Below are 26554 nucleotides of genomic sequence, written 5' to 3'. Positions count from 1 at the left end.
GAGTGACTCAGTTAAGCTCTGAAGATAGTCTAACCAATAAAAATCGAGATTGGAGTAAATTAGTTTACAAATTGTCATTGGTTATGGAGTTTTACGATGAATCGAAATTTCCTTCTTTTTATGGCGATATTAGTTTAATGAAGAATTCGATATTAACAAATGCAGCTATTTTCAAGCATGTCTGCATTCATATTTTGATTTAATTTTTAAATTAGAAGCGCAATCATAAATTCAGGCTAACCTCTCATTATTGAAATGGTGGTTTATTTTCAATGGGGGTCTGGATGTCTTTGCATCATAAATTAAGATGTGCATTTTGGAGTGTTCGAACCTCCCATGATTTTATATTAATTTCGCTGAATCGTTGATTTAAAAAAATTAAATATGCTGTATCTATAATGGATTTATGTAGATCTATCAATGCATTCTAAAGAAATCTTCCGAACTGAGGCCGTATTTAATAGAAATAAGAAATTTCGTATAGTATTCCAGATTTCATTTGGATAACGGTAACGGCCTTAGGTGATCATCACCGTGGGGTCATGAATGAAGAAATACCGTAATAGAACTCTTAATATGATAACATGTGTTGAGATGAAACCGCAACGTTTTGACTGTTGACTAACAGCCATCATCAGGTGGAATGTAGACATTCCAGTGATTTGAGCTTTAAGTCAGATGGCAGTCACTGCAAATCCGAACGTTGTTGCGGTTTAATTTTGATAATTAAATGTCATTGTATAAAATTTTATTGCGGAATTTCTTCATTTATCGGATTAGTGTTCTATTTGACTACTTCGGGTAATGTAGTCGTTTAGATAGAAAATTATTTACCTGTCGCCGCGGAAGGTATATGCAACCGTGTCAGTCACTACGGAAGAGATTCTCTGTATATCGGCATCTTAAATTGGCACCTTTGTTGGTCCTAGCCTGCATTCACTTCCAATTTAACGTATTGGTAACGTTATTCTTACTATGAATGCACTTCTGTCGTAGAATATGGTGCCACTGATATAAAAGTAGTTTTTATTTTACGATAATTTGAGAAAATGAGTTATATTGGAAAAAAACTGATAAAGCACCTTAAAATTCAGCGATTCATTGGCATTTTATTTCATTGGCATCTTCAATAGAGTTTTGTGGTGCTAAGTTAAATACTATTAAGAGGTCATTATTTTTGGTGGTCATTGCAGTTTGTTTATTCGTTCATCAATCACTGTCTAGTTAGCCAGTGTAATTCACCTGTTGACTGATAGCTGCTGCTGGGCTTTTCATAACCTATACAAACAATTTACTCAACAAAGTAGGAAAGCATGTGAAACTGAAATTTCTGCCTTGCATTCTTTTACTTAGACCAGAGGAGGTTTTTTATCAAATTGAAATAACTGATTTCAAAACTACGTGAACATCTCAACTGAATTTATTTCAGTATTTATTCAATCAATAATGATAATTGTTAGGCTCATTCTCACTAGCATACGCTCAGTAAGTAATGGGTATTAGATTATACTATAATGCACTATTATTTTGATCTTATATTAGAAGTTGTAATATCATTTCAACCAAACTGTATAACTATGAAATGAAATTTCGGTTAAGGTATATCAATTATAACAAGCGATAAAAGGGTTCAATATTCATAAACGAACAAGCAGAGAACAGCGTGACAAAGTGAACACCACATGGATTACTTAAAAATTGATTGTATCGAAATAAACAATAATTGTAGGTTAATTCTTAGTATTTTAGATACATTGTTTGGGAAGATTTTTTGTAGTCTTTCATCCAAGTAAAGAGATCTAAAGACATAATCCATTTCATGAACATATGATTGTATTTGTATTTTCGTCTCCTTATATCCTTGAAGACAAATTCATTTCTGCAGAATCAAAGATTTATGACAGTATGAATGCACCAGCATGTTTTATAATCGCAAATATAAAACAAAAATCATAAAATTCCAAATTAGATTTGGCACAATACTTGTTTTAACGGATTTAATCCATAATGATGTTATATAAATCAATAGTTTTCCTATTGGTTATTCCCATTTTGTTGAGCGTGATATAATTTAGGGGGTTCTTAGCAACTCAGAAACTAGGATTTCTATTGACAGAACTGTATTCAAAGCATACATAGTTCTGTATACAAAGCATATGGGGTTTAACAGTACCTTTGACCCTGTCACGTGTCACTGCAAATCTTTAACAGATGTGGCTATTTTGAACAGGAAATTACCGTGCTATCTCAAAATGGTCATTTTTCACTAGTTGACTTTTAGAAACGATGTGTTTTGAGAGTAGCTATTGTGGTAGGAGTTACTATCAGTCGCTGTTTACAATCGGTTGGTAACAGTCACATCTACTGCCAGTGTGCACTATCAAAATGCTAGCACACTAGCACATCAGATGTTTTACAACAGTCACTTTTCAGCAGTAGACTCTTTCAAACAGCTTCTATGGAAAACCAACTGAATTGAAAGGTAGACTATTTCGGCGTCAGTATATTTGTTATTTGTGATTACATCCAGCAGTCAAATGATTTCATTTCAATCGTTGCCTCAACTTACAATCGTCACGATTTTTTATATATTTTTCTGTCATATCTGAAACTCGGGTCCCCAGGGCGAATCCCTATTAAAGCCTTAAGACTACATCGAAGTACCGATGACGTAAGCCGTTACCGCTCTCCGCAAAATAAATTCTTTACCGTAATCGAACTGAATTTTTATAGAATATATGTAACGAAATTTATCAATGAATTGGTCAAATGAAACATTTTCTTTAGAATATGTAAAATGTGCATGGATTCAGCATAAATTCAAATCAGTGAAATTAATATAATAATCAACGATTCATTGATTCAGCGAAGTTCGAACACCCCAAAACAATGCACATCTGACTCCAATTCTATATAAATTGTCATCCGATTCTAGAAACGTATCAATCATGGCAATTGCGCAATATAAGTATAAGGCTTTCACTTAAACTTCTTTTAAACCCTTAATTTGGAATGTGAACGATGTACATTCCTAACTGTTCAAGTCATTCCTCAATGATAGGAGACGTTTGACTGAAACACTTTTGGATTCCTCGTTAGTCAAAACTACAAATCAACCGACTGATATCAGACCAGCAATAACTTCAAAAACTGATCAAGTTAACTGACTGATCTTAATCTTGGATTAGTGAATACTGCAAATATAATGCAGTAAACCGACCTAGGTTACAATATTGTAGCCTCGGTCAGTGTATGCAGATAAATCCGCGCAAGTCAACCGACCTAGGTTACAATATTGTAGCCTCGGTCAGTGTTCCACTGATGAATCATACATTTGCCTCAACCTAGTCTGCCAGGTTACTTATTGCTTTGTCTTTTTCCTGGCCCAATCATAACCGTATTTCTTTTTTCAGCTTTACAACTGATTCCACGAATTTAATAATTCCATTTTCAAATAATAATGTGTTATAAGCAGAAATAAAGTCGCGCCCATAAACATTGTACAATTCCAATTTTTTGGTCAAATTGTTAATGATATCTGGTTTAAGGCAATCAGTTATTCCCATGCGATATTGTAGTTGACTATGCTTATTGTCTACAAAGTATACTTGTAGAAATTTTGGGTGATCGTCTACTGCGGGGTCATGCGCAATTGTAGGAACGTATGTTGCTGAGGAAATGATTTGAATATTGGTCTGTTCCATTGATCAAATTCCTCAGATAAGTGGGAGGTTCTGGATGAAGAGGCATTGATTCTTTTCCAGACAAACAACATAGCAAGGAGGTTTCAGCGGGTAATTTTTTAGCCCCACACTGTTTACACATTGTTGTCATGTTACCAACAGACATCAAACCTGTGGCTTGTGATCATGTATTTTCGCAAGGGGTTCAAAAGTCTGATTACTTAATGTGTGTACTAGTGCCTCAGTGTTTTGTCCCTCTGGTTCATTCAACTGCATTCGTCTTTTTCTGCTCCTAGATGCTGTTCCATATCCAATTCGTTTCCGCGTAGGCGTTTTAGGCATTGTGAAGCAGAAAGATTACTTAAACTGTAAAAAGATTTAGAACAAAGGATGTTGTAATCTATTAATGTCATCTACTCGTATTCATTTATTGGAATAAGGCTTAAAATTCAGAAGTATAAAGATAAGAAAATTGTAAAAAAAAAATAAAATGACATAAGGTGATTATGAAAATAAGTTTCACAAAATGTGTCTGGTTGATCGTTAATTTTTTGCTTCTTCACGGTAGTTGAATGATATGACTCAGCAGCCTGTGAAGCTGCGCACAAAGTGAAGTCATCGAAATTGTCATCGTCAAACAGGAAAGAAGTGCTAGAATGATCAAGCGCCGAGCTGTTGGCAAGTTTGGTTTTCAGTTTCGCAAGTTTCGTATCGTATCGTATCGGTCACAACCAACAGGAGGCATTATATGCCTATTTCTAGGTTTCGTATCGTATCGTATCGGTCACAACCAACAGGAGGCATTATATGCCTATTTCTAGGTTGTCTCGTTGTATCACTCGTTGATTGTTGCTAGGTTTGAAACCAGCTGTGGAATAGAGTTTTTAAAAGCCTGGATTCTGCTATTGTGGTCGTATTTCGTGCTGTTTGTGTTGCCAGAAGTTATCGAGTCGCGCTTTGAAACTGTCAATGCTGGGTGCATTAACTATATGTTCTGTTAGGTTATTCCAGTTATTTACAACACGTTGACTGAAAAAGTTCTTCCAGATGTTTTTCCTTGATCGGGATTTTGCCTGCTTCAGTGAGTGCCCCCTAGTTCTGCGGTTGTGGTTCTGTGGTATTAGTCGCTCGGAGTTGATACGGTAGTTCCCGTGTAGGCAGTTGTAGACGGTGATCATGTCACCACGTGAACGTCTGTAACTCAGCGATGGTGGTTTGAGTTGCATCATCCGTCGTTGATATGATGAGTCTTTTAGAGTGGGGACTAACTTTGTTGCTCGTCTTTGGACTTTTTCGTAGGAATCCATGTCTTTCTTCTGGTAGGGACTATAGGCTGGAATCGCATACTCCAATATTGGACGAACAAGTGCTTTGTACAGAAGGTTAAACGTTTTTTTATGTCTTTTTCTTCGGTTACTGCTCTGAGCTGGTGGTTGGTGTTGTCGACTATTATGCTGTAGTTGTGACGGTTGTTTCTCTTCCCAATATGCATTACTACGCATTTGTCAGGATGGAAATGCATTAACCATTTCTCTGACCAATTGCAGAGCCTGCTCAAATCGTCTTGGAGTTCCAGGGCATCATTGCGTGTTTTTATCGTTCTGTATATCTTTGTATCATCTGTGTAGATCATTATTTTGCTTCTTATTCCCTCGGGTAGGTCGTTGATATTAATCGCAAATAGGAGCGGTCCCAGTACACTACCTTGTGGCACTCCACTTGTTACTCGCTCACAGTCTGAAAGTGAGCCCTCAATGTTGACTGATTGTTTTCTGTCTTTCAGGAAGTCACTGATCCATGTGTAAGGTTTTCCGCTGATACCGTTAGCTTTTAATTTCTTCATTAGTCTACAGTGTGGTACTTTGTCAAATGCCTTCTGAAAATCTAAGAAAATCACATCGACGGCCAGGTCTTGGTCAGTGGATTTTGTCCAGTCTTCAAGAGTCTGTAATAGTTGTGTTGTAGTTGATCTACCTCGAACAAAACCATGCTGAGATTCTGTGATCAAATCAAGTTTTACAAGGTGGGACATGATTTGATCTCTGACGATTGATTCTAAAATCTTGCATGCTATACACGTCAGGCTTATTGGCCTGTAGTTCTCAGTTTTGTTCTTGGCCCTTTTTTGTGTATTGGGGTCACGACTGCAGACCTCCAGTCCTCTGGAATTCTTCCTTCGTTCAATGATTTCTTGAAGAGAATAGTTAAAGGACCAGCCAGTTCGTTTCCTGCCTCTTTTAGGATTCTTGGGTGGATATTGTCTGGCCCCATACTTTTATTGACTTTCAGTCCAAGCAGTTTCTTCTGGACTATGTCGCGAGTCACTGTTATCTCGTCGAGTGCTTGAGTGTTTTTCCTTGTAATGATTGGATCAGGAATGTTGTTTACATCTTCAATATTGAATACTTCTGAAAAGTACTTGTTGAAAGAGTCTGCTTTTGTTTGTTGTCAGTAATCAGTTCCGCGTTTTGTAACTGTAGGTCGGGAATTCTACTTCTGACACTAGTTTTGCTTTTGCAATACCTCCAGAAAGCCTTTGGGTTTGTTTTCGCTTCATGTGACAGGTTCTTTTCGTACTCTCTGACAGTCTTTCTGGTTTCGCTTTTTGCTGCATTATTGGCTATTTGGTAAATTTCTGTAATTTTCAGGGGTTTAATGTTCGAGATACCTTTTCCATGCTGCATGTTTTTTCTTGACTTTACGCATCGCGTTGCGAGTCATCCATAGTGGAGAATGTTGTTTCCAGCGAGGTGCGTGGTATTGAGGGATGTGCTCTGCCTCCGCGCATTTATTTTCTCTTTTATATGGTCCCAGCATTCATCCAGACTCATTTCAGCCAGGTTATTCTCCAGTAAATTATTCCTGAGGAATTGTCTTTCGTAGTTTCCTCTATTATAACTTTTTCTTCCTAATTTTATTGCAGTGTTGAGCTTGCATACATTTTCAATGTGGAATAGGAGACAATCATACAATCATAGTGGCTTGAGCCGATTGGGGCAAGGTGTTTAACTTCCTCTGCTAGGTGTGGTTCATTTGTGAAAACCAGGTCTAGAATATTCTCTTTTTGATTGCCACGGTGGTGCGTGGGTTCCTTCACATGTTGCTCTAGGAAGGCATCTATACTAGTATCTAGTATTTGTTTTGAAACATGAGATCCAGTAGTTCTGCAGTTGTTGTTTGTCCAGTCAATTTCGGGCAAGTTGAAGTCTCCACAGAGTATTATGTTATACCTGTGGACAAGTGTGCCTAGTGATTCTATCATTCTGGTGAAATTTGTATTGTTGTCATGATCACTGTTTGGGCTCCTGTAGGCACATCCTATTACAGTGGGTTTGTCTGTGGCAGTGTTACGTGGTAACTCGACCCAGATGACCTTGCTTGTTTGCTCAGAACATATCTTATCAGTTGTCTCGAGAGGAGGGAGACAGGGCTTTAGTTCCGCATGGATATACATAGCAATCCCTCTCCCTTCATTCTCAATGATGGTGAAGGTTTCGTAGTCACTAGATATCGCTATGTTTTCTAAGGACAGAACTCTGTTTTTCCGTAGTTTGATAAACCTGTTGAATATTATTTCCTTGTCGAATTCCGTTGCTAAAATGACGCATAGAGGTCTAAGTTTTCCCTGGGCATATTTCCCAATTCGGTTGATCAGTTTGGGCTTTTCAATTTCATTTAGACCGAGTCCTTGACTGATAAAGGTCTGGAGTTCGTTCCATTCTTTTTTATGTCACATTTTGACATCCTCCTCGTTGGGTTCAACGAGTCCATATATTATGATGTTTTTTCTCCTCAGTTCCGTTTCCTAGATCTCACATTTGACATCTTCTACCTCTTTTTCGAGCGATTGTTTGACAGATTCGTTATTTCCATGGGTTAATTGAGTTTTTACAGCGTCATTGACCATGGTTTGAATCTTCTCATCGTCAACTTCGGGATTCAGGTTCATGCGATCTAGGCGTTGTTTCATTTCTTCAAGTTCCGTCGATAACCCGTCTACTGTTGACTTGTCTGCTTTTGCTTCTAAATTCGTTATTAAAGCCTTCATAGTCGAGTCATATTCTATCAGAATTCTTTCCATTCTGTCCACATATAGTGACATTCTGTTTTCATCAGATTTGGATTTTTTGCACGTGGAACATATTATAGATAGACAACTGTGTTCAAAAATATTTGAATTAAGTGGGGCATGATTGTACAGTTCGCACATATTTCCTGACCACAAAGGCTGCACGTTACAGACATGTTTTCTTGAATGGGTTTTCCACATTGACAGCATATATTTTCTTGTTCAGTTGAGTCTAGTGATTTTTTATCTTCCCGGTTCTGCTTTTATTGTTAGGCGAGTATAACCATCAGGTGCTTTTCCTCGGAAAATAGTGCTGTTGTGGTCTGACCGTTTCCTCTTTTGAGATATTTCAGGCGGAAAAATCCCGGCTGAGATTGCGGCTTCTTTCATCAGATCTGCCTGGTTTGATCCCTGTTCCGATGCCTCATGTCTACTTTTCGTATTAAAATCATCGTTAAAATCATTGTTAGTAGTAATGTTAGTAGAAAATGTAGTTAGACCTATAGGCCTAGTGGTAGCCGAGCTTTCAGTACCATTAGTGTGGTCTATGCGTCAACAGCTGTTAGTGGTATTAGTAGGCCTACCATCCATTCTCACACTCATCACGCTGTTTCCTACTCTCTGGGATGAGGACCACGATGTTTCATAGTCGTCGGAGTTCGAGTCTGAGTCGTCCACCCAGCTTTGATGCTGGTTAGGACGTCGAGACATTGTGGTGTTAATATCTGTTGCTGGAGGCGAGCCAACTAAATTCTCGTCCAATGTCGGCCTTGTTTCTTGGTCTCTTTCTCCTTTGTTTACCTTGTTTCTTGTCACTCTCTTAGTTTTGAGTAAGCAGGTTTGACTCACCGATGGGTGTGGTGGTATATTCTCTGAGATTTCTGCTTGAAAAGCCTTGAATTCTGCACTTTGGTCTTGAAAATTGATTTTAAGGCCTTGAATTTCGAAAATGTTGGAAATCTGTAGATTTATAAATGATTTTTTGTAATGATGGAAATTTTGACAGCTGACAATGTCTTAATGCATGGTATATAAATCGCATTGATTTTTTTGTCCTTGGAGAGACCTATGTTGTACAGTAGGTGTCTTTTTGAGTCATTGGGGAAAACCCACTAAAATGTATATTCATAATGAATCATCATTCAGTTGTGTGTGATTACTGCATGTATAGCAGCGCTTTTCACGGAGATGATGTCAATTAACTTGGACCTTGGATCCCCTCTAAAATCCCGCCAAAAACATCTTGTGTTTTCATCAGGTTTAATTAAGAAAAAAAAAGTTTTTTTCGTGATATTTCCATCTTAATTATTTGCAAAAAGTAAGTTTTCTCCCATCATTTGAATTCAACCAAATACAGTTTTCACACTTATTTTTTCTGTTATATTTCCAAGATTTTTGTGGAAAATCTGTCTCGAGTGTATGAGTGTAGTAATTGAGTGTAGTAATTCGGTCAATGCCTCAAAATTATCAAATGTCTTAGGTTGCTGTAGTTGCTGTGTCAGTAAATATCAGTGAATTTGGGTCAGCAGTGGCAAAATGAATTATGTTAAAGCTGTTTTGATTGTTTTTGAATGGATGAAGCGAGGAAATATTGCCATAAAAATATTTTTCAAAGGGGAAAATGCCTTGAATGTGCTTCTAAAATGGCCTTGAATTTTCGTTGGTCTTGAGGCTATTAATCCTGGTGATAAGTGGGGTTTACGAAATATTTTTTAAATTCAGAATAATTGTGCATTACTACGTACATGTATCTAATGTCATGGATGAGTTCAATGGTAATGTAGGTCATCCAAGATATGTATTACGATAATTATTATCGAATTGTTTAATTAACCTATAACATAACAAATGAAATGCGGTTACAAGTTATTTTAGTTTTGGCAGTTTATGTCCCTTGAAAACAAAATCGTCCTCCAAACCAGATGGCAAATAATGTGCCTGTATGCAACAAACAGTACAGGATGGAATGACAACTCTGATGTTTTTTTCCGAGATAATGCCAACACCACATGATGAATTGGCGATATGCAACATGTCGATACTTGGCATGCTGCGGGTCTTTAAAGGCCTTTTTTCGATACTACACGCACATTGAAGTCCCTATGGGTTGAGACACACGATATTAAACCCAGCGTGATGCGTTATACAAGTTATACGAGTTTCTCCATATAATTCGCCAGCCTCTTTTAATTTGGCAACAACTTCGGACACCTCTTGGCAGCAAAGACAATCTCTTGCCGTGTTTAGTGGCTGACAGTGATTGCTGGTACAAATGAAAAAGATGTTCAAATAGTACATTGCTGGGCGCATGATATTTTCTTTGGTCGAGCCTACTAGAGATTTTGAAATTTAGCTTATATTCTAATTGTTCCCTTAAGAGATAGAAGGAATATGAAAAAACTTCATGATACAGCCTATTTGGCCATTCCCTACATGTTATATTTTATGAGTGTAAATAAAAAGGTAAATAAAGTAAAAAGTAAATAAGAAATTGAATTGAAATTTACACACTTCCAGCCATGTTTGGGAGCATCTCTATTCCACCCAAGATACAAGATACACCCCTTACACGCGTAATCGAATGTATGTTAATCACAAATCATGAAGAAACTGACGGTGAAGTACCTTATAATGATTATGATGGATGACTTTTAAAATTTGCTTAACTGTAAAGACTTACCAGTTCCCTAAGTGATGAACATGTAAACGCAGGACCGCCTCATCGACATCGTCAGCAGAGATATTTTCCTCGTCAGAAGACGCATCCGGCTCGAACATGTGTGGTTCGAGAACGAAAGTCTCATCTTTCAATGGTTCCCGATCTTCAACTTCGCTAAATAGAGCCTCAGACCCTGAACTCTCACTGTTGTGATCGCTGGAACTGGAGCTATGAACGGAATCGCTCGCCATGATTGTTGCTTTTGGTGTTCTGTAAGTGACGTCACACTGCCGGGTTCATCGAATTTTCACTCGTGAATTTTAAAAATTGTCCTCAATGATCATTTTATAGATTTTTTCCACGAAATGTTGTTTAATATGACAAATGAACATTATTTTTTTTTCAAAAAAAATATTTCAGTAATTTGTTGAAAACTCTTATGACCCCTTCAATTGTCTTCCTGGATGTTTATGCTATATACAACGAATTGCAAAAACACAGCCAATATCAAAATTTGTGTCATGCTTCCCAGAGCCCTTATAGTTTTCTGGACATATTTACACCAAAACTAACATTCACGCAAGTGGAAATCAAAATGAATACATGTATAATTGTACGTTCTTCTAGATAGTGGAAAGGTAAACCATTTTGCCTGTGGCAAATTATTTTAAGTCAAACCTTAATTTGGTTTGGCTTGATCTGGATTTTGGTCTAATCCCAGACCTGCCAACATACTATATTGCCATAGTTTTTACGAGAATTTTGCTGTCACTACGCTAGTACTGGCAGTAACAGAAAAGTGCGATTTTAAAAGCTTAGAGATGTTAAGTTGCTGGAATGCATATGGCAGATTACACGGTTCACTGCGCCAATGTCTAATATTGTTGGAAACAATTTTTTTCAGTAATTAACTATTTTCTTGTGCTCATGAATTTGATAACAATGTATATTTTCTCTTTTAGCTGAAGGCAAGATAAATAAACATGCTTTTTCACAAACATTTTTTGTTTTAATGTCGGTAGTCGGTTCCAGTAATTGAAACATGCACCTGTTTGACACGACGATTATAATATAATACCTCCTTAAACCTACGAAGTGATTTTTAGCTGAAGGCATGCTTGAATGTGATATATTAGTGCTATGAATTAGCATTTTTGATAGCCATTGCTGATTTTTTGCAATGGGCCAATGAAATTGTACTGTAAAAAGAATGAAAAGTAATACAATTGTTTATCCTGACAGCTAGTTATGAAGCCAATGCCAATAAATTTGTGGAAAGTGGAGCGAATGTATCTCCGTGGGTTGGATATGTTCGCATTACGCGTCGGAAATAGCACTGTGCTAAGTTCGCCAAAGAACTCAATAATGTAATAACACTTCACTTCATGTAAACTCGTGAAATAGAGCTAAAGCAGCTCCTTAAGAATAGTCGTATCGCACACAAACAAACAACAACACCACGATCACATTAAGGAATTATTAACCTTTACATCAAGCTCTACCTTCATTTAATTCATATACTAGGAATTACAAACCTTTACTTATAACAAGTTTGACCTACACTATAATCTGTCGCACTGCAATCAAACCTTTACTTTTCTAAAACTTGCAACACGCTAAATTACAAGTTACAAAATTCACTACATTATTACATTGAAAAATCAGGCAATGACAAAGGTTACAGCAAAATTCAAGAATCCGGTTCGAGGGGTTTTAAATTCGGGACAAATCACTACAGATCAGATCCTCAGCACTTGATTCAACTGCGCGACAAAATTAACAAAATAGTGATTTAACTAAAGCTACTCAATTTTAATAGCGAAATGATATAATTGGATAGCCAACGATACAATTCAATTCGAGTGCGCGTTCATGACATCTCCTCCGCACGCAACGATTCACTCCTGTGAATTTACTGAGCGAAAAACCTCTCCGCCTTGTTCCATAATACGAGAATATTACACAACACTCATGATCTTGGGACGAATTCCACACAGGCGCATGCACGATACGCTGGCGGACACGGACGTCCAACTGATTTAGAATAAATTTCGGAATCCACTCCTGTGGAATGAGCACAATCTAAACGAATCAAGGATTTGGATATCAAACGAATAAGCAACATTTCACGCAGGAGTCGAACTATGCATCTATGACAGTTGCCTCATCCAATTTCTTCATCTGCATTTGTCACCAGGTCGATTCAAATTTGTCAATCCACAGATCTTTCAGGGCTCAAGTCCATTACAGCATTAAATAGTTCCAGCAGAGACTTATACAGGGATGAGAATTCCCCGCGGATCCGCGGTTTCCCGCGGATTTCAGTATTGAAAAATATCAATTTTCCAAATAGTCCAAAAATGATGTAAAAGTATGGGGGGGGTGATGATCTCACTCAATTGGTCCGGCGCGATCGGTAATCAGGTGAACCGTAAAAGCGTTCAGTGCCTGTTTTACTCATCGTCACGTAAAAGTATCGTATTTCAATGCATATTCATTGCAACACAGTGATTTTGTATGTACATTTGTACTGCGATGAGTGTGTATGTATTTTATCGATCGGTTGCAGACACGCACGCACGGCAACAGTTGTTGCTGCGTGTGTGTGGCGAACGCCTTCGGATATTATACACTACTTGGTGATGATTTTTAGTGAGCATTCATCGGCGCATTTTTACTGCAATAATTCAGGGCTCGACCCGTAATGCATGAGATGCTGAATGTCATCAAATGAGGATGTACCACATTGGAACTAGCCATTACCTTCCAAAATATAATAGTCGTTCATGGGTTCAAGATCGCTCTAAGTGCTCGGAAAACGTATTTAATTTCTAAAATTTTCTTGGGGGAGGGCCCCCAAACCCCCTCAAATAGCTTCGCGCCTACAGCGCTCGCTAGTGCTGCCGGCTACGCCGTCAGCTGGTTCGCGTATGTCACTCAAGAAAAATAATCCGCGGATTTTGCAGGTCGGCGTTCTCATCCCTGCTTATAACATCGAACCGGTATTTGAAATTAATCCGCCAATATTGGACTGATTGAATCTTACGATGTTACACTATAGGGACGTGCGGACAAACCGACATACTGACATACCGACATACTGACATACTAGGATCGAGGGACAGGGTTTTTCCGTGGATTACCCGTGGCTGGATCGAGGGATAAGAGTACGGTTTGTCGGTAAGTCGGTTTGTCAGTATGTTTGTTGAAAACTGAGTGCGCAGCCAAATTACTCCTTTTCTAAAAATGTATCTTTGGGCGGGAACAATTCCTCGCTATACTGGACTTGAACTTCTTTCGGTCACCAACTGGTAGTACAGCACATTTTTAAAAGTAGGAAACAATTCCCAATAAAGATTCTACAACTTTACAGAGCCTTCATAAAACACAGGCTCATCAAGCTACCATCTTGTCATACGTGGCAAAAATTCAACCTAATTCATCCTACAGTATCTCTATAACTACAGACTCACTTCCCTGTGGAAAATTTAAGAATAGATTTAAAAAAAACTAATTCATTATTTCTACTTATATGGCAGCACGTACCAGAACATATGGTTCTCCAGGAACGCCATGTAGTAAACGCTGGAAAACACATATTCATCAATATCGACTAGGCATATTAAGGGATTTCTAAAAATTGATACACATGTACCTGGCTATGAAATACAACAATACATAATTAGTTCCCATTTTACCCACTAGTGGGTGTTTTTGAGAAATCACTCCAGCATCCGTTTTTCGCATGTAATTCAGTGCATTGTAAAAGCAAAATCACAAAACTGCCCTTTGCCAACCTGCATGATTAGTTCATACAACTGCTGCCAGGGGACTGTGAAGGCACCGATTTTTAGGCCATCCGGAGGCTGAGCCTATTACTATATAAATGGAGCAAATTTAAATGACATGGTTTCCAGAGTAAAGGCTCTTTGATTGTGCAACTGAGCATATATTCATACAAATTATTCATTAGAGCAATATCCATCCAAAAAGTTTCTGCCTTCATGTAGTAAGAAGCTACTATATCTTAGTTTCATTCATCCCTATTTGACCTATGATTTACATAATGGGACCCATTACTTTCAAAGAAACATCAATTTTCAAATTACAGAAAAACGCCATACGTTACATCGATAATGCTTCTTACAATTCTCCCACTACACCTATTTTAGAAAAATATGAAATTCCAAAATTTGATGATATTATCCAAATTGAACTAGCAAAACTTGGTTACAGCTTCTCAAAACAGCTCCTGCCTGAACCCATTATACATTTTTTTACAACTAACTCCTCAAATCACAGGTATAACACAAGATCTCACAATTTCCCCAAAACGAGGCATCATAAAAGTACAATTTTCAACAGCTCATTTTGAAACAACCATTTGGCAAAATTCAGATACTAAAATCAGGAATTCAAGAACTACCAGCCCTTTCACTCGTGGTTTTAAACATCACTTACTGACAAAATATTAAAACAATCGCCCTACAACCAGCTTAACTCTATACATGTATATCTAGTTCATCCGATTATTCTCTAATTTCCTTATCATTCCATCCATACATCCATCCATCCATCCATATCTTATCATCATCATTATCCTTTTCAAGGGTTGGCCCTCGCTTTTGTGATACGGCCTTGAGGCTTTGGGTCATGTCCTTCATAGAACCATTTATCTCCTACTTAATGTATTAAATTGATATTTTCAATTAGTATTTAATGATTCTTTTCTCTGTATTATTGTATATGTTCTATGTAAATAAAATATCAATCAATCAAATTCACCAAACCCTATGAAGCTGAATTTTGAAATGAGCCTTATAAATTTATATGAGCTTTTTCATGAAAATCTGAACACAAAAATATCTTCTAAAAAGCCAGTCAGTGAGCAAAGACTCCTCTATGATTGGCTTAGCCGCAGAGATCAGCATGTGCTTACGTGAACCCGCAGTATCGTCTAACGTTTTACTTCCGGGTTTTATTTCAAGATCTAAAATTGTATTTCAAGATCGATATCTGTGAAATCTTAAGTTGATTTGGTTTTTGAGAGGAATATTTTTATTTGCACTACAGAAAATATCATTGACAATTATGTAAAGTCCTGGAAAAGTAGCTTTTTTCTCAAATCGGATGGATGTCCTTGATATGCTAATTAGCCATGTGCTCAACCTGCAAATTCAGTCAAATTTTATTCTGCAAAAGAATATAAAATCCAATTCAACTTTACTTTATTGAACAAATAGAACATCAAATCCAATTCAATAATTTTGTTTTATTGAACAAATTTCAGAAAATTCAATTCTATTCCACATTCAAATCTACAAGACCAAGGGAAAAGATTTATCTGTGGTATTTGTTCCTGCCAGCTCCAGTTACTGCCTGTGCTACTTATGAAAACACAATTGTATTGTGTAAATTAAAGGTATCGACTCTGAGCTGTGAGTTTGACAAATATAATCCACAGAATGAATCATTTGCCATTTTATGAAAAGCTGACAGGCTGGCCATAGTGCCCCTTTCTGCTCCTAGCTCCTTAACTGTTGGCGAAAGAGTGGTACCATTGACGAGACGCTCGTAATGATATATGATTTGACTAGTTATCTTATATGGTTCTCCAGGAGCGACACCTACAAATCACTGGAGATGCATTATCATTGATATCTACTAAGCCAATAATGGGATTTCTATGAAATTGAATAACCAGGGCTCGTCGTGGTGCTTGAAAGGCTTGAAATGGCTTGAATTTGAGAAATGCTATTCAAGCACTTGAAAACGGCTTGAAAATAGATCGAATGCTTGAAATAATTATTTTTGACTTGAAATGAAAAAATGGCTTGAAATGCTAGATTATCACAAATTTCCTTCCTTGCGAATTTGTTTGGAGACATGAAAATATGGGGAAATTTCAGTCATGCATGTTATCGAGCATTGATGTAAAATGGCATTGAAATCCTACACCAGGTGTGAGAGCCATGTTAATGCACAGCGGCCTCGTCAAAGTCATTGAACATTACACATTTCGTATTAGGCCATCCAAAAATGATGGTCTGTTTGCCGTCACCTGAACGACCCGACTTCAAAGGTACCGAGTGGAAACTTTTTTCTTGGAATCATTGAAATGAATTTTAGTTTTGATAAAAATGGCCGACCCACTACCGATGTATGAGCTACGTATGTTTGAAGTCAAGTGTGCATCGTGTGAAAACGTGGCTCGACTATGGCATAGTTGAAGTTTTCCAGGGAACTGGCAGTGTTCCAATGAGCTGCCATTCATTATTATTGACTATATTAAAGCTGGTAATGTTATAGCGCGCATATATTCAATCTACTGTTGCATTTTGAACGCATAGATGACGCTCAGGAATAAGTTAGAATTTTAAAATTTATTCTTAAAATCTTAAATTATTCTTGAAATACAAATTTCCCTTCCACAACGCAGATTTGGGGTATTGTTTCCACTAAAAGAGGTGATAAATTTGTTGTTTTTTTTTTGCCCCAAAATTTTGCAAAAAAAATGATTCTACCTACCTACCGACTTATCCCAAAAATTTGAGTAGGTGTAACGGCAAAACAGACAATTTATTTGGATGGCCTAATATCCAAATCTTGATTGATATGAATATTTTATTTAGGAAATGCTGGAAATCATTGTGATAAATGCGTTTCATCTCTAACACAATCGTATCAACTCCAGATTCCACTAAAAAATGAATCGAAATTTTACCTCTTTTTTAACATTTTTATATAAACCTGTTAAAAATAGGCAAATTGGCTGCGACTATTGAAAATTGTTTCCAACGTGCCTGAAAAAATAGCTTGAAAATGGTATAAATCTAGCTTGAAATGGCTTGAATTTCACCTGAGCTTGAGACAATGATCCCTGGATACACATGTACCTGGATATGAATTACAACGAACCCCTCACATAATTAATTCCTATTCTAACCATTAGGGGACCTAAATTTTGAAAACTCATTCTTGCATCCGGAACCATTAAAACGTGCAAAACCATTGGAAATGTATTAAGTTCATTTTGTTTTTGAAATTTTTCAGGCATCTTTCCTGAACAAAAAGCTTAACATACATGGAAAGAAGGTCAACCTTGCAATATGGGTGAGTTGATTAGATAAACCTGACTTAGACTAAGCAAAGCTGCACATTGTTTAGACCATGAAACTAATGCCATTCATTAAAGGCCGAGTTAAGATGGCCGTACCCATGAAGCCATTGTGCAGTGAATAGCTCTAACGGTTGAAACTGGAATTTCCCTATTTCCTCTGTCAGTTAACCGATCCTACTTTTTGTCAGACATGCCGATCCTACTTTTTGTCAGACATGCATCAACCCTTTTACTATGCACCCTCTTCCACGAAGCTATCAAAACATATACTGAATATACACACCCTATCTATCATGTATGTTTTGTCCAAATTTCATCGAAATCAACTGAAAATGAATGGTCTTCAAAAAGTAAGATTTCTCCAAATTCTTTAAGGTTGGTCCTATTTCTACAAAAATGATTTCTAGCTTTTGATTTTCATTCCAATTATGACTAGAACCATTTAGATCACTTGATCACTTGAAAGTCACTTAAGTTCTCATGAACTTGATATGAACACATAAATGAAATTGTCAAATTTTACTGTGGGTGACATGCAGCTAATTTGTGTAACTGAACTTAATATGAACATTATAAACAAAATACTGTAGTCAGTAGAATGATCGATCTCAAGTGATTGCCACTTGGTTAACTAGCCTCCCTACTCCTCGGCCTTTATCTCCACTGTGAAGCTCAGTAAAGCTGATAGGTTATGGGTATACCCATTGTCATTTGTCCATCAACTTAGCGTCATCAACTAGCGATTTAACTCCTACACTTATTGGCGAAATCAAGATGAAATAAGGTACCAGTGATCTGTGGGCAATGCCTAAAACAATGTAGCTGGTTTGAGGCTCGAACGAGTTTTAAGGTCCCTGCACATGAGGCGAATGTTGCGTACGCAAAGTGCGCCAGCGCAGGTTTTGGCTCGTGTGCGTGCGATTTTTGGAGCACTTTTTGTTGTCTGCCAAATATTTGACATGTTTGATACATTTCGGCCCAGCACAAGGTGCGGTCTTGTGTGCGGGCAACTCAGCGCATTTTGCGCTGCATTCATTGTCAATGCGCATGCTTCATTACTCAAAAACAGATGATATTTGTTAGTATAATGATATCAGATTAGACAAACATTGATTTATGGCGTGAATATCACTTTCTGTATGATATGGGATTACTCAAATTATCAAAATCATAATTTTCCCCTTGCAAGACTTTCAATCCCGATGTAGATGTAATAAGAACAGACAAATATCTTTATATTCAAATAGATTTGACAAGGGAAATAAGTTGCGAGTAAATGGTGCAGATATGCAGTAAATATGGTTGTATAATGCATACTGCTTGCCAAAGCTCCCTTTGCGCATTTTTCGGCTCGTTTGGCGGGCCCTATATTCTGCGCTAAATTATTTATTATTCGCTCATTGTGCAGAAAATTATAGCAATTTATAACAGATAATAAACAATTTATAAATTATGATATTTTAACACTAATTAAGTATAGATTGGCATTATTTATCAGACGGGAAGATATAAAATAGCATAGCTTGTAGGATGTACCAACCCAAAAGTGAACTTTTACATTAGAAAAAGAGGCATTAAAAAGGGTTATTCACACTTCCATGCACTCTCGCACACATACAAAAATGAAAAGTCACTGCAAAATTCATAGAAAACTATAAGCGGGTCACCAAAAAATCTGTGTATATCTAATCAATAGGAAGAAAGCAATTTGTCCTTTAAATGTGTTTTAAAGATTTTGATGGATGGCAGGGTTTTTAAATGAAGTGATAGATGATTCCAAATTTTGGGTCCATTTACTTTTATCAGGGATCCCAGAGTTCTGCGGATCAGAGGAAATCAGCTGTTTTGCTCGCGATTTTGTAGTCGCCGAGAGCGATGTAAATTTGATGTAAAAATAAATGGGGGTAGGGTGAGCTCACTTGGTGCCGCTATCATAAGCGCGATCGTTGTTCTAACATCAACATTAAAAAAATCAATAGTGCAATCTAGAAGGCAAGGTGGAGTGAACGCGGATAGTGGCGCCGTACGGTTAAGAAGATACACATGCCTTTAGACAGGCAACATGGTAGTGCAGTATAGATAGTGTTATACTATGATGATTTCAGGAACCTCCACAGAAAAATGTGCGCTTGCTGTGTATGAGCGCTTGGTTCTGAAGTAGCCTACTTATTATTTATGAATATCAAAATTAAAAAATGGCTTGAGCAAAATATGTTTTACTTTTCAGCATTTGACCTTTTCCAAGTTCCTAACTTGTTGATCCATGGCCAGTAGCTGAGCTGTCAATTTGATTAGGAAATTTCATGCCTGACTTTGTCTTAATGATGTTTCTTTAATTTGCAGGACACTGCAGGTCAGGAAAGATTTCATGCATTGGGGCCTATTTACTACCGTGATAGTAATGGTGCTATTTTAGTCTATGATATAACTGACGAAGACTCTTTCCAAAAGGTAATTTCATGTAAAGTCATAGGCAATTTTGTTACGAGCTCTGTGCAACTGGGTGTAGAAGCAAGTATTTGAATGTATGCAGATTTTGAATTTGTTCAATAGCCATGTAACTCAAAAAAAGAATCAACAAGCATGGGTCTATTTTTGCGCTCTTCGGTTCAAGCTAGCTTCTACGGTGATATCCTAACAAGGAAGATGGTTGCCATTTGGATGTACGTGAAACAGGTAGATGTATTTAGCAAACGAACTTTGTCAGTGTGGAAGTGTAGGGCCAATGTTGATAGAATAGTGACTTCAAAATACAAAAGGGTAGCATATCCAAACAGTCATGCCCGCTGTCAGTCCAGTCAAAGGCCTGGAAGTTAATTTAATGAAGTAGGGACTGCCGTAGAGTAACTTACTAATTAAGACATTGAATGCTAATTGTCATCTCATAGTTTATTCATTAGAATGATTTGTCATAAGCTTTTTGGTTTTCTTACACGTGGCTTCGCTGACTCACGCAGGCCTTCCTTGTGTGCTGTGTATAGTGTGTTCATATACTAGTGTACTGACAAACATACCACGCCATGTGTTTAAACTACAGTAGGCACGCGGCAGTTTGTGAAAGTCTGGTTGATGTCTGAGATTGATTTACAAAAAATTATATTGATTTCTACATTTATTGATGTTTTATCATGCTATTATTAATATTTTCCATTAAACTCAAATCTCGTTAAGTATTGTTTAATCACTCGCATTAGATGTGATAGCATGTGCCATCAATCAAGGAAATAACATAATGGACTAACTTATAGACGATTTTCACCTGATTTTCTTTGTCGTTTAAAAATCTTCTCTGAGATATGATACTGAAAAACTGAAGTTGGCTTTTACACTAGGCACCACATGAAAAACTATGAATTCTTAGGCCAACATCTTGACTTAGAGTTTTTGCTTGCAACAGGAAGGGATTTCTCCAAAATAAATGAACGTTTCTCATGATGCTAAAAGGTCATGATCGTGGGTTTTACATATCCTTATATGCTTACCTTAGATTTCCTAATGTGACAAGCTCCAACGGTGTATAAAACACATTGTAACCTATTTGTGTTATGATTATGCATGAAATTATTTGGCATGGTTTTAATTTAAGTTTGTCAGCAAGATTTTGAGTGTCTGCAGTAGACAGTGAATGTGCTTTCTGCTCACATGTACTACTGCAAAACTGGATTGCTGAGAACTACCTTGAAAATGTTATTCCACCAGCATAAACATTTCTTTGTTTCTTTATTATGTCCCCTGTATCGGCTGCCTGTGCAGTTGTTAGAGACCGGATGCTATGTGTATATTGCGGAATTATCTTCGGATCGCGCAATTCAAAAAATTTGAACTTCGTATAATTCAAATTTCCAATTAAGTTTCAATAAATTATTCAACTATTCAACTTTTCTGAGGAGTTTTTCCTGTTGCTGTTATCTTTAAGGGGCTTTCAGTGATGTCAAGTTGGAATGATAAGATCGAGCATCAAACATAAACCTAAAGGAATAGTTAACCAGTTCTAGCGGGTTATTAGCCCTGAAAAAAGAATTTTGGGACTTAATTTGTTTCCTGTCTCGGTCGAAATAATAAAGTCTGAGTGTGTTTGCCCTTCTACAAGGAAAGAAAAACACATGCTGGTGAAATTCCGTTACGTATAGCTAAATGTCACTCCGGTCCTATACGTATTAAAATTACTGTTTTGAAGCATTTGGTTCTAATTAGAAAATAGTTTTTTCCGATAATTGTCATGTCACCTAGTTATATCATCACATCATAACCGAAGTTTCAAGGCCCATGGGCCTCTTGTTATGGTTATCGTTATTATTAGGATTTTGCAGAAGCCCTCTTGTAATTCCAGTTATCGTTGCCATGTCTGTCAGTCCGTCTGCATCTGCTTGTGATCGCGATTCAGGAAAAGCCAATAATCACCGGACAATGATATTATACAGGTTCAAAGTTCAAGGTCACTAGAGGTCATTCATCTGAAACCTACTGAATGCGATGCAAGAAACTATTTATTATTGAAAAGCAGTAGATAATATGATGGCGGTATTAATAGCTGAAGGATAATCGACAGTTTCGTAAATATGGGAGAATCATATTCTTTCAGGGTGAAGAGTGATCATTGAGAGGCTTTTTGAGAATTTTGCAAGACTTGGCGCTCAATTGTTTTACATATCCACAAGGAGACTGGTTTTATCGATGGAGCAAAGCTTGTTTACTAAATTAAAGGAGTACTTGCGGGCTGTCACATTGAAATGTTTGAATAGTGGTTTGAAGAAATTTTGGTGCCTAAATTACCCCAAATTCAGTACTAGTGATGAACAATCTCCTTCTCGCAGATCAAGGTTTGATCGGGAGAGGGATTACGATCGTTATTGCAGGAAGTTTCGCCGTTGGTCTTCTCATCGTTCGTCGACGTCGTTTAGCGATGAAGGCAATTCTTCTAGTAGGTCCCGATCCCGTTCGAGGGACAGTCACCGAAGTCGGCATGATCGTCGGGATACGGAAAAATTCTTGACTCGGATTTCCATGTATTTGAAGAGAATATCTTAAACTTGTTATCGTCGTTGCAGCAAGTCGCTACAACCTCTACAACAGGTAAGCCTATTCCTGATTGTCTGGTAAGAAGTTTGCAAGCCCACTCAGTTGTTCGGAATTCTGACGCTGAATTCCTGGATGCTGGGGTAGGGTCTGATTTCAATGAGGATCCGGTCCCAGAAGCAGCAATTCCTTCTGGGGTCGTTCCTGTCGCAAGCAATTTTGGGTTGCCCCATACGATGGGGACTTCCCTGGCTCGCAATGTATCAGCGGGGGACATGCCATATAGAGCAATGATTAGTGAGTTTTTTGTCAAACACGGGGCAACTCACGCAAAGCCCACAGCAGCTCCTCTGGTCGGTGAGTCAATGGAAGCTTATCGCCCTCCGGACTCCGATCTTAACGTTTTACGGGAATCGTCAGCGGTTTCAAGAGAATGGGCTCGATTAGATACGCAATTATGGGGTGAATGTCGTCCTGGAACGTTTTCGTTTCCCCCTCCAGAATGGGGTATGAAATCTGGGAAATATTTTAGTTCAACCGATCCACCTATAGGCGCATTTCGCTCGGCGTATTACGCAACTCCAGGTGCTGTGGATCATAGTCATAGCTGCCTGGATGCTGATTATACTTTGATCAGCCCAGATACTGTTTCAGCACAGTCGGGTATTCGTTTGCCTAAGTCTGGTTTGGTGGCCATGACGTCAATCCTGGACAATCTTACCAGGGTTGGTTCGTTTCAGGATATGGCACTTAAGGTGTTGACGGTTGAGCTTCGCGAGACTCTCGCCGCAGTTCATGCGGGCTCCGACCCAGAGTCAGTTGCCCTAAAACTGGAGGGAATGGACCGGATTATCCTATCTTTGGCTTGGTCTATTTCACATTTAATTCCGTTGTCGGTTCGGGGTCAGGCTAATCTTGTGTTAGCCTCCAGTCAGTCAGTTATGGACTCCAGTTCCAAAGCTCGTCTACCGGATATGGTGTCCATTTCTTTGCTGAGAGCTCCATTGGGGACGTCTTCACGTCTCTTCTCCGTTTGCTGCGCTCCTGTTTCCGCCGAGCTGAGGAAGATTCGGGAGGTCCAGACCAAGTCCACCGTCCGAACTCTGTGGAAAAAGTGTTCTGGTCCTACGCCGGCGGCGCAAGGTTCGGCACGGACGCAAACAGGACCAACTCAAACTTCAGCGCTTTCTCAGGCGGCTACGGATGCCGGTTGGAGAACTAATGCACAACTTCAACAATCGCGTCAAGCCTCGTCCAGTCGTAACAGTTCCGGTTCGTATTGGGGCAAGGGGAAGGCTCCAAAAAGGGGCTCTTCCTTTCGGAAAACCTCTAAATGAATTCTCGGGACCTGTCGTCGAATTCTACAATTCAGTTCTTCCCAGGAAATCCATACTATAAACGACGAGACGTCCGCTCGGTTACAATTTATTAAACTGACCAAAAACTACTCGTACGTGCACCCCCACGTGACACGTGTACAATAGAACGATAAAGCATTATAATAAACGGACTGTATCAAAGAGAAATTGACATGCACGTATAATTCTGCCGTATAGGCATACATTTCACAACATCCTCGGGGGCTGCAACAGTAGTACCAATACTGAAAAGAAACTAACATTATAATATCAACAAACAAGCAAACAAGAATGTCAATTTTTAATCAATGTCAGATTCACTGGATAACTGTTCACGAATTCTCTGTCTCGCAACAACTGCTGCTCCTCTGATCGGTCGCACCTCAGTAACTTCCTGAATTTCTCTTTCCTCCCGAATGTCAGCGGAATCCGTGACCGCAGTGACCTCTAGTGGGTACAACTTATTTAACGGACGATTTGTTATTCCTGACGGCGTCCTAATGGTCGCAGATCGAACCTGCGAGTTGCAGCCGGGATGCAGTTCGATAATAACTCCTAAACTCCATCGCAAACGAGGAACATTGTCCCCGTGAATTAACACAATATTGCCCTTTTTGCATAGGGGTATCTATTACTTCCGACGGTGGACACCTCTCCCGTAAAGCGGCGAGGTATTCTTTAGCCCATCTACTGCGGAAGTTACCTATCAGTGCGGCACAATAATTCGCACGCTCCACAACAACATTTCTATTCAGCGAGAAATCCGGGTCTGCTGGATCCGTATCCTGACAACGGTACGGTAACCCCGTGATCTTCGGCCGCAAACAAGATGAGAAGGCGTAAGATTGATACGTAAGCGGTCGATCGTTTAATGTTGCTTCCGTCTCCGTAACGACAGTCCTAAATTTGTCCAACGACACTCGCGCACGACCAAGAACACTTTCTAACACTTTTCGTAATTCCAACTAGGCGCTCGTAAAACCACCCATACCAGGGGGCGCGCTTCACAGTAAATTTTCACTCTACTCCCTTGTTAGCCAAATATTCTCTCACTTCGACAGATTCAAAAATAGAAATCAACTCATCGGACGCAGAGTAGAAAGTACTCGCATTATTCGAAAGTATTTTATGGGGTAATGAGCGTTGTGCTGCAAACCGGCGAAACGCCCGAATGAAAGAACCCGTACCTAAGTTTTCAACAACTTCAAGGTGTAAAGCGCGACTAACAGCGCAAGTGAATAGCGCAATGTAACATTTTACCACGAAATCCCCATCAGACAAGGTAACATTGAAATGACCCCAAAAATCAACCCCTGTGTGCTGGAAAGCGGGAACATTGACAACCCTAAGGGCAGGTAAGGGCGGTGGTTCTGGTAACCCATACGACCTTCCGTCTAATTTTCGACATTTACAACAAGGACCAATGACGCGTTTTAGGATTAACTTTCAAATGTTTCACTTTAACGTGCGAAGCCCAAACAACCAGATCAGTCAACCCTGACTTCTTGGGTAACAACATCGGACTACGAGCCGGTTGCGGCAACTGAGAGAAATCAAGTCTTCCTCTACATCTCAGTACACCGCTATCATCTATATAAAAACGCAATTGCGTTACAATAGGAGGCGATTTGCCTTTGACCTTCGATAAACTTTCAAAAACATTTTAAAACACATCATGTTGCACGCATTCAACCCAAACGGTCTCTGCGTTTTCAATTTCACGAGGATGCAAGAAATCACCACGGTTTCTCCGTTTTAAACAGACATCAATGAACCGCAAAACATAAGCGGTAACACGGAGTAATCTTGATAACTTTGAAAACCTGGTGATGTCCACAACCGAATCGATTTTACAGTAATCAATCGAACTCTCGTCCGAATTTTCAGTTCATAGATCAACATTCACAAGTAAACTATTTACAACAGATTTAGGATCCCACTTGGGCCAGTCCCCATCAATTAACCAATGGGGCCCTTTCCTCCATAAATCGCTAGACACAATATCATGGTAAGAGCAACCACGCGATAACAAATCAACTGGGTTCGAATCAGAAGGACAATAACCCCAAGAATCGGATCCTGTCAGATCTTTAATCTCCGAAACTTTTCTCTGTTCGAAGGATTTGAGTGATTTGGAATTCAACATTCGATACAAAACCGATTGATTATCAGACCACAAGTGAAAATTACAAGTGGGAAAACTTTCACGTAACAAACGAGCTAATCGTGCTGCGATAACCGCCGCCATCAGTTCAAGCTGCGGGACAGTCAACGGTTTTACAGGCGCAACTCTCGATTTAGAGATAAGCAATCGCGATTCACCGTTAGACACTATATAAGCCACTGATCCATAAGCCTTTTCACTGGCATCAGCAAACAAGTGAATCTCACAATCATGGAGAGAAACACCAACCTGGTCGAAATACCTACGAGAGAATTCAATAGATGTCGCCCTCGAAATATCACTCGCTATCGAAGCCCACTCTTCTTGAAAATCCCCTGTGATCGGCGTATCCCAATCAAGCTCCTCTTTCCAAAGTCTTTGAAGTAAAAGTTTCGCCTTTAATACGACGGGCGATATCCAGCCGAGCGGATCATACACTTTGGAAGAATCGCTTAAAATCGCACGCTTCGAAACGACCTGTGCGG

General features: G+C 38.6%; 1 protein-coding gene across 2 annotated transcripts in view; it reads left to right on the top strand.

Annotated features, from left to right (window-relative positions):
* Positions 1-26554, top strand: part of LOC141905046 (ras-related protein Rab-21-like) — a 76611-nt gene that overhangs the window by 29800 nt on the left and 20257 nt on the right. For both annotated transcript variants that reach the window (XM_074793784.1, XM_074793776.1), the window contains exons 3-4: positions 17465-17524; positions 19875-19982. In XM_074793784.1, coding sequence (XP_074649885.1) covers positions 17465-17524; positions 19875-19982 — 168 coding nt within the window. The remainder of the gene's footprint in view (positions 1-17464; positions 17525-19874; positions 19983-26554) is intronic.

This window comes from Tubulanus polymorphus, chromosome 1 (genome assembly GCF_964204645.1).
Source record: "Tubulanus polymorphus chromosome 1, tnTubPoly1.2, whole genome shotgun sequence".
In the NCBI taxonomy this organism is placed as follows: Eukaryota; Metazoa; Nemertea; class Palaeonemertea; order Tubulaniformes; family Tubulanidae; genus Tubulanus; species Tubulanus polymorphus.
The sequence above is the reverse complement of the archived record's forward strand: the minus strand, read 5'-3'. Positions and strand labels throughout refer to the sequence as shown.